Source organism: Macaca fascicularis, chromosome 7 (genome assembly GCF_037993035.2).
Source record: "Macaca fascicularis isolate 582-1 chromosome 7, T2T-MFA8v1.1".
NCBI lineage: Eukaryota > Metazoa > Chordata > Mammalia > Primates > Cercopithecidae > Macaca > Macaca fascicularis.
In genome coordinates, this window is record NC_088381.1 from 145,076,315 (window position 1) to 145,087,901 (window position 11,587).

The 11,587-nt window shown below is 54.7% G+C and overlaps 1 protein-coding gene across 10 annotated transcripts; it reads right to left on the bottom strand.

Annotated features, from left to right (window-relative positions):
• Nucleotides 1-765: 765 nt before the first annotated feature.
• Nucleotides 766-11,333, bottom strand: ZDHHC22 (zDHHC palmitoyltransferase 22). 10 transcript variants are annotated; one of them, XR_006699633.3, is made up of 5 exons: nt 11,145-11,333; nt 8,779-9,318; nt 3,091-3,462; nt 1,948-2,004; nt 766-997 (listed from the first exon to the last, which is right to left on the bottom strand). XR_006699633.3 is itself a non-coding variant. In XM_073997944.1 (3 exons), exons 2-3 carry the CDS (start codon nt 9,302-9,304, stop codon nt 939-941), a joined length of 585 nt encoding a protein of 194 aa, XP_073854045.1. In that variant the 5' UTR covers nt 9,305-9,318; nt 11,145-11,333; the 3' UTR covers nt 766-938. The 10 variants fall into 10 exon arrangements, 4 of the variants coding, with proteins under 4 accessions (XP_073854045.1, XP_005561931.1, XP_005561932.1 ...); XR_012416028.1 differs by having other exon boundaries at nt 10,084-11,333; XR_006699634.3 differs by lacking the exon at nt 1,948-2,004.
• Between the last annotated feature and the right edge of the window lie 254 nt (nt 11,334-11,587).

Here is an 11,587-nt window from a genome sequence, read left to right on the forward strand (position 1 = left end):
CTGTTGGCCCGTGTTCAGGGCACATACACCATCATGACACTGGGCTAGGCTGAGGGTTCTGCAACAGCTCTTTGCAGTTGTATCCTTCCTCAGTCCAGGCCTTGTGTCTTTAGGATGAATCAGAGGCCTTACTCATTCATCTGCTCAGGGCCCACTCCCTGAAGGGCTCAACATCCTCCCACCTGTCCCCAGGACTGGGAAGCCTGAGACCTCCAGATGTTGCAGGGCCTGAGAGGGCAGGGGGCCTGACTGATCCCTAGGAACAGTTGGCTCTGTCTGTGGAGGAGGAGCAGAGGGACTCTCTTCACTCCTCCTCACCTGTCTTCTGATATGGGGAGGGGAGGGAGAGGAGGAGAAAGAGTGGAAGGAGAAGGAGGAAAAGGGAAGTTCCTAGGTAAGATATTCCAACCCCTGCTCCCTGTGGATCCACCCCAGCACTGAGACCTGTTACCACCCAGAGGTGATACATATGTTGCACCACATGGCCCAGCCCTGACAAATCACAGTGGACTCTGACTGAGGGCTGCAGCGGGCTGGGGAGCCCTCATCACTTTAGTTGCTGGATTGTGGAGAGAATCAAGGGTTCCCAGGGAGGAGCAGGGGCAGAAGGGGTAGGATACTCAGAGAATCTGAGCCATGGTTATTTACCAACTAAGATAGAAGTATTTTCAATACTTATTTTAAATATTTGAACAGCTAGTATGGCTGCATCAGTTCAGTACAGCCCTGCTACCAACAGTGCCCATACAATCATATCAAATCCAATTTAAAACCATATATTTTATTGATGTTCTTCAAGGACAATACAGGGCCATGTGTACAAATGCTACTCAGGTCTCACATCTGGCAACCTCCCCACCCTCATCCCCCATTGACCAGTCTGCAAGCAGTCAACATCCTGTAGGTCTCCCTGTTGCCCTTCCTCAAGATGTCGGGCCTCACCGTGCTGAGACTTCAGGAGGCCGAAAACGGCAGGGCTGGCTTCTAAGCTTGAGCTCTGGGGTCAGGAAAGAGTCAAGGCCAAAATTGCCCAGACCTTCCCCTCCTCCCTCTCCCTCCCATTGCTTAAGTATGGCCAGAATTGGGGGTGAAGATGCCCCGGTGACTCCTCCATTGAGGCAGCCTAGGCTTCCCCCCTTCAGCCATCTCTATCACATCCTTTCTTTCCAAATAACCTGCCCCACCAACCACCAAGATGGCAGAGTGACCATTTTTCAGGGGGTGTGAATCAGTGCACAGACGGCCGTGACAAGGTGCCCCTGATGGCATGAATCTTGTCACCCTGTTCACCACTGCATTGCCAGTGCCTGGAAGAGGCTGGGAACGTAGTTGGCATTCAGTAAATATATGTAGGATGGATGAATGAATGAATGAATATGGGAGGGAGAAGTATGAGCAGGTCGAGTACTACATTAGCTGTCTAGGGGGCGTGAAGGCAGAACCACAGTAAAGTCCTCCCAGTCTCTGCTCAAGAACCCAGGGTGTTGTGCAGCTATCAGCAGATCCCTGTGGTCGGCGGTTGGGCATTGCAGGGCGTGGATTCAGCACTACTGCCTGCATGGATGTCATACTGGCTTTGGGACCCAGTCAGGAGGGGGCACTTGTGTTGTCCCTCCTCCCTTATATGCCCCAGGGGTCTGGTCCTCTGGGTTTCAGAAAACACACAGTAGTGCCTCCACTGGAGTCAGTCAGATGCGCAGGGATGGTCTGGGAATTGCACCCTTATATTCCGGTCATCTCCACTCCCCAGCCTTAACTCACCACTGCCCCCCATGCCCTGCCACTGACAATGACACGGCTCCATCTCCCTGTCCTCAAATGTCAGTCCCCGCAACCACCCAGGTAGCCCTGTCTCTGCATAGACTCTCTCTTCAGTGGCTGGGTTGGGTACTGATCTTCAGACCCCTCCCATGCCCACACTCCCCTCCAGGAAAGCAAATATCTCACAGGCATCTCCGCAGATCTTGCCTCTGGGTCCAGCAGTCACAACCAGGACACCAGAACCTTGGGGTTGGAAGGAATGTGTAAGCTCACCTAGAATGACCCTGTGCAGAAATCTCTTCCACAGCATGCCGGCAGACGATTGCCTAGACTCTGCTGGAATACCTCTAGTGATGGGGCACTCACTACCTTCACAGGCAGCCGTTCAAACACTGAAAAGTTTCAGCTGCTGGAATGCCCTTTGTATAGGGCATAAATGAACCCAATTGTCCCTCTCACTTCTCCCTTTCCCCTAGGCATTATTCCTATATGTTTCTAACAACACTTCTCACCACCATCCATCTCTCTCTCTCTCTCTCTCTCTCTCTCTCACACACACACACACACACACACACACACACACACACACACACAGAGTTCCATATGGTTATACAGTCGAATACCCCCTTCCTTTATCAGTAATTCTCTTTCCCTGTCCCTTCTTCCTTGCCTTCCCATCATCTGGCAAAGACCTGGGGGCTGGAGATCAAGTAGAAAGGCTGGAAGAGTTCCAGGGAGACGAAGCATCCAGCCAGGTCCTGGACTGGGCTGGGCTGGCCAGATGGGGCAGGATGGACAGGGAATAGCATTTGGAAAAAGCAGGCCATTGACTTCTGTCTCCCAGAGAAAGGGTCTTGAACCTGGAGGGTGGGGTGAGGGAGCAGCAAGCTACTGAGTTCTTTTTCCTACAGAGGGGATGCAGACACACACCCACTCTTTCCCAACTCCCCTAGCTGTTGGCAGAGCTGACTTGGCTGCCTCTTACACATGGTGATTTTAAACATTTGCCAGCCTCTAGGTCCCAGGGAGTTTCATACCAGCAGCAAGAATCCACTCCCCTCTCCCAACATGGAGGCTGAGAGGAAGGGCTCTAGCAGACAGCAGTGATGAATGAGACCTGGTGGAGAATGGATGAGCCAGGAAGAGGGGGAAAGCAGGGATCCCAAGGGGAAGGAACGAAAGCAGAGGCAGTCTAACGGCTAGCAGCCACCTGGCTGGCTCGTGAGGAGCCTAGAAATGCCTGGGGGGACGTTTTTCCTCCTTGTCATAATCCACCAGCCCACACTGTTCTCATGGGTGGAAGGCGGGGGGAAGATGCTAGGACCTTACCAGCACAAGGTTGTAGTGGGTCATGGGTGGAGACAAGGCTGCCATGGTTTTATGCTCAGGAGGAGTCAAGACAGAGAGAGAGAGAGATAAATGACGGGAGTGTCTGCTACTTATCCTGCTGCTTGGAGCTCTCACTTCCGACATTGAACATGGGGACCAGCAGGCCCAGCAGCCACCTCTTTCCGAAGACCTCTTGTAGGTTCTTGCGCCAGGGCCGGGCCCTCACTGCCACCCCCTTCCGCACCTGGTGGCGGGTCTGCCCGCGGAGGATCAACAGCAGCTGGTGGCAGCAGAAGCCAGCGCAGGCCAGGCCGATGGCGAACCAGAGGTAGAGCATGAGGATGACGAACATTTCAGAACCCAGGACAGCTCCTGCAGGGCAACGGGAGGGGAAACACCAGAGCCGCTTTACACCCAGGCCACCTGCAGAACTGTGATCTAGGCAGGCTTTCCACTGGGAGGGAGGGAGATTAATGAGATTGACACTACATTTTGTAGCAACCTCAGCGCTGCAGCTGCAGTGAGGGAGAGGAAGGAAGAACCAGCTGCCCTAACTTTTTCTTGGTGCAGATGGCACCTGAGGCAAGAGGGGAAAACTGGAGACCTGGCGAAAACAGCTAAGTTTGATGAGCTTAGCAAGGAGAGCCCTCAGCTCCTGGGGCAGCATCTGGCCGCTGATAACATTTCTGTAGAGTCGGAGATGCCTGTCTTTCTCTGTTTTCTCCTTTTGGGCTGGAAGCAGGGTGAAGGGGTTTTGCTCAGGAGGAGAGAGGGGTGAGCTGAGGACCCTAAAGAGGGAGCGGGTGTCTGGGCAGATGTCTAGACCGCAGCACCTTCTCTATACTGTCCTGGGAGCGCTAGTTGAGAGGACTCAGGAAAATGACAGCATGATGGAGAACTGGGAAGAATAAGTCATGAGCTTAGTCTCAAGAGCAGCCCAGAGCACCAACGTAGAGAATAATTCAGTCATTAATGTTAACAAGAGGACAGTGTGGCCACCACAGCATTCCACCAGAGCTGGTTCTGTCAATCAAATCTTGCTAAAAGAGGCCCCCAAGGTCATTGGCCCTGTGTCGTGGGGCAGGATCTCCCCAGAATCCCTCTAAACCAAGCACTTCCTCTTACTGGTTTGAAATAATCACTGAGTAACAGCTCCCACACTCTTCCTCAGAGTTTGGATGGCTGGTCCATGCTAGGTTTGAGTCTCCCAGCTGTGTGGACTTACACAAGTGTCCCAACCTCTCAGTTGAAGTTCACTCATCTGTACAATGGGTATAATAATACTAACGATTTCATTCAGCTGCATGATTCAAGAAAATGATGTACAGAGTGGTCAGCATCCCCGTTCACACTCACTGTGGTGCTCCCAGCAGAGGGTCATGTTTACAGAGCAGGAGACTACATCCAAAATGAGTTCAAGTTTAACTCCTGAAACTATCAAGCTTTCTCCTTCTCCTTTTCAGGGCTTAGAGTCCTGGCTGGGCTGCAACTTTGGCAGCTGTGGCAAAGACACTTACATTGATCTGCCCAGCAGCCAGGGCACTGGACCCTGGAGTTAATTCGAAAGTCCTCCTTAGCCCTTGGCTCCCTGTAGGGCAACCCTATCACCTCCTCTGGTGGGGTGGGGGTATCTCCTCTAAGGACTCCACCTTACAACCTATTCTGCCCCTGAAAATCTCAACCATATTTTGCCCTTTCCCTATAGCCTTCTCTTGCCCCAGCCCACCTCTTCCCAAGTCTCTCCGGCCTCCAATTTCCAAAGTCCTGGGAACTGGTCTTTCAACACTTGTCCAGTATGAGCAGTGGTGGACTCAGCAGTCAGGGAGGATGTGGATCTGATTCAGATTCTCTCATTAGCAGCCTCCTCTTGTCCTCATCCCTAGGAGCTTGGATACCCATTTTGTTGTTGTTGTTGTTGTTTGTTTGTCTTTTGTTTTGTTTTGTTTTTTACAAAGCTGGAGACAGATAGGCCCAGCTGCCATTTAGAGCAGCCCCTCCACTGGCACAGGGGCAGTAGTGGGACAGGGCTCACATTGGGCTGTGCCATTCCCCTGACCCACTTCTTCCTTGTTGGCACAGATTAGCTTGGGCAGCCATGTGCGGGATGGAAGATCCCAGGTCCATGGTGCCCTTTGGTGTGAGGAATGCTGACAGGCAAAGATGGCCCTCGAGCTGTGATGTGAGAACATCAGAGCTGTCAAGCTTGGGCCTGCCTTGCAACACTGCCCCAGGAATAAGCCTGGGCGGATGGAAGCCATTTCCCACAGGGTTTTTTCCTGGCACTAAATCAAGGCATGAGAAAAAGACCTTGTGGCCTTTTCTTGGCCCCATGCAGCAGCTACAAAAGGCTATTCTGGGGACCTGCTTTGTCTAAAAGTGTTTGAAGTTACCTAGCCTGGCTGCTTCAGCTCCTCTTAACTGTGTAATAATAGTTCTGCTTCTTTTCAAAAATCACAGAATTTTTCTAATGGGCCTAAAAGGACACATCAGTCAATCTCCCCTGCCCCTTCCTCCCAACAAGCATCTATAACACCTTTGACAAATAATCACCCAGCATACTTTTCAGTACATCCAAGGACAAGTAGCTGCCTCCCTCCCAAAATGGCTCATTCCAGAAGCAGCTTCAGAGAGGCAGCCCCCAAGAGGCAGTGTGGTGTGGTGGAAAGAGTATGAACTTTGGAGGCTACAAGCCCCAACTCCAAATCTTGATTTGGAATCATACCAGCTGTGTGGTGTTAGTGCAACTTAACCTTGCTGAGTCTTTGGTTTCTGAGCCTTAAAAATGGATATGATAATATGGACTTGTCGTGAGGAATGGGTGAAATGTGACATGCATAGTGGATGGTACATAACAGGTGCTCAATGAACTTTATTCCCCTTTCCCTCCTACTGCACCTTCTGGTAGCACCCATCATGCTGGTGTACTTACCCAAATGCCAAGATACAGGTCAGATGGTGGCATCTCCATTTCCCAGATAAGAGTAAGAGTCAGAGAGGTGACACAGCAACCTGTACTGGTCCCACAAAGCCAAAAGAAAGGGCAACTTCTGACACCTAACTAACTAGCCGCCTCCCTCTTTGGATTAGCTGAGGGCCTGTGGTTGGCAGCCACCTTCACACTAGAAGACCCCTCCCACTTTTAGCTCTCAAGGCCCAAACTCACGGCCATCCATGCTCTGGTGACAGATCTGACTCAGATCTGCACCAGAGTTGAGGACAGCTCAATTTCTTTCTTTCTTTCTTTTTCTTTTTTTTTTTCTTGAGACAGGGTCTTGCTCTGTAGCCCAGGCTGGATAGAGTGCAGTGGCATTATCATAGCTCACTGCAGCCTCACACTCTTGGGCTCAAGCAATTCTCTCACCTCATCCTCCTGAGTAGATGGGACAAAAGGCACATGCCACTATGCCTGACTAGTGTATTTATTTATTTTTTATTTTTGTAGAAACGGAGTCTCACCATCTTGCCCAGGCTGATCTCGAACTCAATTTCTATTAAACAACCCATGCTTCTTACTCCTTCCTGTCCACCTGCCCTCCAGAGCAGATGAGAGACGGTGCTACCAACTGTTCGGATTGAGGGTTGGGGAACAAGAGGAATAGGAAAGCGAAAGCTGAACAGGTGGGGTGTATGTCATGGGAGAGAAAGAAGGAGGGTTGTCAAGAGGAAAGATGAAAGGTCACAAAGGATGAGATAGGAGAGTTAGAGGTAAGAAGTCTTGGTCGCCTATTCCCAGCGGATATGGTGAGGAAGTGAAAGACACGGGAACTCATCCTTACGCTGGCACAGGAGTCTGGGCCCCAAGGTGGGCACTCACTGGCTCTGTTCTCCCATCAGATCAAACCTAGCACATATGGACAGGCCTCAAGCCCAGATTTATCTCAAATCAAACCATTTCAAGGTCTTCCTTCTGGAACCATCCATTTTTACGGTTGGCGAAACTACTTGGAAAAGAAAGTATAAGCAGGCTTGTTGGCTCTCCTCATCCCTCCACCTGCCTGTGCTCACACTCCACCCCCTAGCCCACCCACCCACCCTCCCCCGTCCTGGTTATTTTGGTCCCAGCAGCCTCCTGTGCCAGTGCTGGGATCCAGAAGGCCTGAAAGCTGTGAGTTCTGGACCCAGCTCAGCCACCAGCCCTGAAGGCAGCCCCCGTAGCTGGGTCCCCTCTGTATCTCTGTGTTCCCACTGCCAAATGGCATGATAGTTCTGTGCCTGGGAAGAACTGGGCTGTAGTCACCACAAAGACTGAAATGATGGCTTCTCCCAGAGTAGAGCAGAAATTTTATGAATGTTCAGCCCAGGCACCTCCAAACAATCTTGGGCTTTCAGTGGAAGTAGCTGCCCCCTGTTTTTCTTTGCTCCTAGAAGGCCAACAGGTGAGGAAGCATGCTCTATTCCCTGAGCCACTACAGAAGAGCTGTGGATTAAGGACCCGAGAGGCAGACCAGAGACTGCCACTCAGTAGTAGGAAGATACTGGGCAAGCCACTTAATCCCATCTGAGTCTTGGTTTCATCATCTGAGAAATGGAGATAACAATGCTATACATGCAGGCCCAAGCACGCAGACACTACCGATTGTGGAAGCTAAGTCATTCAGAGTCAAAGGCCAGGATAGGGAGGAAGTGGAAGGAAACGCAGTAGGAGCCAGTCTCAAGGCCGAATAAAGTGGTAAGAACTGCCACCAGGAGCTGAGTACTTCTAGGGCCAGATATTAGGGAGTGGTCCTTGTGCATACTAGTTAAAGTGTAGTCCTCAGCCAGGTGCAGTGGCTCACACCTGTAATCCCAGCACTTTGGGAGGCCGAGGTGGGTGGGTCACTTGAGGTCAAGAGTTCAAGACCCGCCTGGTCAACATGGTAAAACACCGTCTCTATTAAAAATAACAAAAATTAGCCGGTGGCACGCACCTGTAATCCCAGCTACTCGGGAGGTTGAGGCAAGAGAATCACTTGAACCTGGGAGGTAGAGGTTGCAGTAAGCAGAGATTGCGCCACTACACTCCAGCTTGGGTGATGGAGTGAGACTCTGTCTAAAAAAAAAAAAATGCCTGCCTCTCCCACCCAAGTTCCCTCTGCTCTGAGCCATCGGCAGGCTGGAGAACAGGCTGGAGAACAGGCTGGTGAGGTCAAACATAATAGGCAGGAGGACGAGGCTTAGTCTCCTGCTGGGCTGGGCTGGCAACAAGTTCAATATTACTGCAATTGGTTGGTGAGACCTCTGGAGAGCAGAGTCCTTGGGTGACATGTAAGCAGGACTGGGGTCCAGGCAGAGGACGGTCATAGCATGGTTGTACCTCATGGGGCTACATGGAGGAATGGCCAGCACCCAGCCCTGCCTGGCACAGAGCAGGTATATTACCTGGATGCCACAACTCTGAGCATATGGACAGCATGATGGATGAGGATGATGAGGGTATGGGGAGATGTGGCCAATAAAATACAGCATGTCCGCTTAATTTGCATTTCAGATAGCCAATAGCAAATTTTCTCAGTGTATCTCATACAGTATCTGGGACATAATTATACTAAAAAATTATGAGTTGTTTATCTGAAATTTTAATTTAATGGAAGGGTCTGTATTTTTATTTGCTAAATCTGGCAACTTTTGGGGCTGGAGTTTGGGGCCCGGCAACCTTTGGGGTGGGAGATCTTTGGGTAGAGCCCAACCTGCCTGCCAAGGCCCACTCACCGGAGAAGAACTGGCTGATGGAGGTGGGCAGGAGCGTGAGGAAGGCCAGGGGGTGGGCGAAGGAGATGGAAAGGACCGCGGAGATGTAGGCCACGCCGGCCACCATGGAGTAGAGGCAGGCCAGGGAGGTGTAGAGGCAGAACAAGACGAAGTTACGCATGTTCCTGCTGCCGATGCAGTTGCCGGTGAAGAAACAGTGATGGTCGTGCCTCAGGGTGACTCTGGCGCACACTCGGCAGAAGTGGGTGCTAGGTGAGGGGCACGGAACCTTCCTGGTCGAGGCCCCCTGGCAGGCGCCCAGGTCGTCTGGGGAGTTCTGGATGACCAGGACGTAATTGCCCAGGGCGTTGGCCGAGAGGAATAGGAAGAGCGCCCCGTGGAGCAGGGCCGGCGAGAAGAGCCGGGCGGCCGCGGGGTCCTCGCGCATGCTGGGCAGGAAGAGGAAGAGCTGCAGCACGAAGGTCACCAGGGAGATGCACAAGAAGTAGGCGGGGGCCACCACGTTGAGCAGCCGCAGGGCCAGCATCCTCGATTACATTCCTGCGGGACCCGGGGTGAGAAGAGGACTGACTGACTGCGGCGTCCAGGGGGCGCCCTCGCGCGCTCCTCCGTGCCGCGCCTCTGGGGCTCTGCACGCGACTCCACGCCCCCAAACCCCTGTCCCGCCGATTTCCCCTCCCCAGTTCCCTAACCCCGGACCAGGCAGGCCAGAGACCCCGAGCCCGCAGCGGCCTCGGGTCTAGGCCCTTCCTGGGGGTGAGTGTTGCCTGGGGTTTTGAGCGAGCTCGGCGCCTTGGCGCGGTAGAGTCAGGCACAGCAATACAAGTTGTGAGGGTGGGGGGCGCTGGGGGATAGGACTCCTCCCCTCTGTGGCTGTGGAAACAAGCCCAGGTTTGGGATTTCTGGTTCAGACCTCCCTAGGAGGAGAAAGGGAAGGATTTGGGATTGGGGGCAGAGGTATCAGCGGCATTTGAGCTGCTGGAAATCCTGCTTCACACTTCCCTTTCTCCTTCCCTGCGCCCCCACCCACACACACATCTTGGGCAGCACTCAGGGACCTCACCGGTTACCCAAGGCTCTTTGGAGGTATGTGTGCGTGCGGGACCACGATGTGTGTGTGTGTCCTTGTCTGTGACTCTGTACGTGTAATCTGTGTGCGCTTGAGTATCTGTATTTGTGTATGTATGTATCTGCGTGTACAGACACGCAGCCTCTGCCACCTAGCTTAAAAAAATCAATTAAAACAACCGATACACTCACACTCGCTCTCGGGCGCCGGGTGGGGTGGGGACGCAGCCAGAATACCTGTGTCAGCGGGTCCTGGCCAGCACATCTCTCCAACGCTGGCTGCCCGGGCTGTTTCTTTGCAAAGAGCGTTTTCATTTGAGGCGAAATTAAAATCCCCTTTTCGCGCCCGCCTCCCGCCCTCCTGGTGAGAGAAACCCAAACAACCCTCATGGCGCCGAAATCCTTTCCATGCTGACAAGCACGCCCTGGGCGCACGAGTGGATGCTTGGCCGGCCTTTCCTGGGATCGACCCCGCCGCCGTGCGCAGCCCTTGCAGCGTCCCCATCCCACTCCACGCCTCACAGCCGGGATTCCTGGCCAGCTTCGGAAGCCACCGAGAAATAGGATTCCGTGCGCCCGAGAGAACTTTTCCAGAGGCTAAGGAATTGGCCAGCCGGAGGCGCGAGAAAAGTTCTGGGAAGGCGGTTGCACCTAGGATGGGCGGATGCCACGGGGCCTCCGTCCAGGCTGTCCCGTCAGGACGGGGCGACTGGTCACCTTGGAATCCCCTTTGCAGGTCCCAGCGCCCCCCGGGAACCCGCAGCCTCCGCGGAGAGCGTGGGCCTCTCCCTGCCGCTGGGGCGCAGCGCAGTGCAAGCCAGAGGGTGGTCGCGGGGGGCTGGGCACCGCCCCCAGTCATGCGCCGCCGGGGGCTGCGGCGGCGCTGCCCGCCCCGGAGAGCCCTTGGCCTGGGGCTCCGGCGAAGCAAGTGCCTTCCCCGCGCCGGTCGCCAGGGGGGCGCGGGAGCAGCCAGATGCGCCGCAGCGCTGGGAAGGCGGCGAAGGACAGGGGCTAGGGGAGTGAGGGGCGCTCGGTGGGCAGTCTCAGCCCGGGCCCTGTGCGGGAGAAGGGGCAGCAGAGACCGCCCGTGGGGCCCCGGGGCTCAGGGAGCTGTCCGTTGAGCACTGGCGCCCGCCTCGTCCGCGGCAGAGGGCGGCACAGCCAGAGCCTTAGAAAGACCGGCAGCGCCGGCGGCCGCGGGCTTCTCGGCCACTGCCTCCCGGACGCAAGGGAAGCCGCCCCCCGCGCCTCCGCCGCCGCACTGCCGCCGCCGCAGAGGGGTGAGGAAATGAACTCACCGAGCTCTGGTCGCCGAGAAGAGGAGCCCCGGACGCCGGCTCTCGCCCTGCCCGAGGCTGCAAAGTTGTGGGCTCGGCCCGGCTGGCTCGCAGCCTGCGCTTCGCTTCGGGAACTGGGCAGGTAGCGGGGATGTGGGGAGGAGGGAGCGGGCAGCTGCTGTTTTCCCACTTGGGCGCCAGCGAGTAGGGGCAAGGAAGCGGCGGGGACGGCAACTGGGCACCCCCCAGCCCCGCCACCCCTCCCTCCGCTCCTGGGGGCGGTGCTCTGGCCGCCAGTCTCAGCATTGTGGACTTGCCCCCTCCTCCCCCCTCGATTCCCCTTGAGCGGGCTGGGGCGCTCTGCCTGGTTTCAGCTGCCCGTTCCAGCTGGGAGATTGGGATTCAGCCCTGATGTGGATTCTCAAGCCATCATCCTGCCTTTCCCTCTCAGCTATGTCCCACGA

Bases quoted from the DNA above. Each gene is read 5' to 3' on its own strand.
- ZDHHC22 (XM_005561874.5), bottom strand. From the start codon at position 9,304: ATGCTGGCCCTGCGGCTGCTCAACGTGGTGGCCCCCGCCTACTTCTTG. The intron at 3,463-8,778 runs GTGAGTGGGCCT...GTTGCCCTGCAG, and splicing joins CATCAGCCAGTTCTTCTCCG to GAGCTGTCCTGGGTTCTGAA.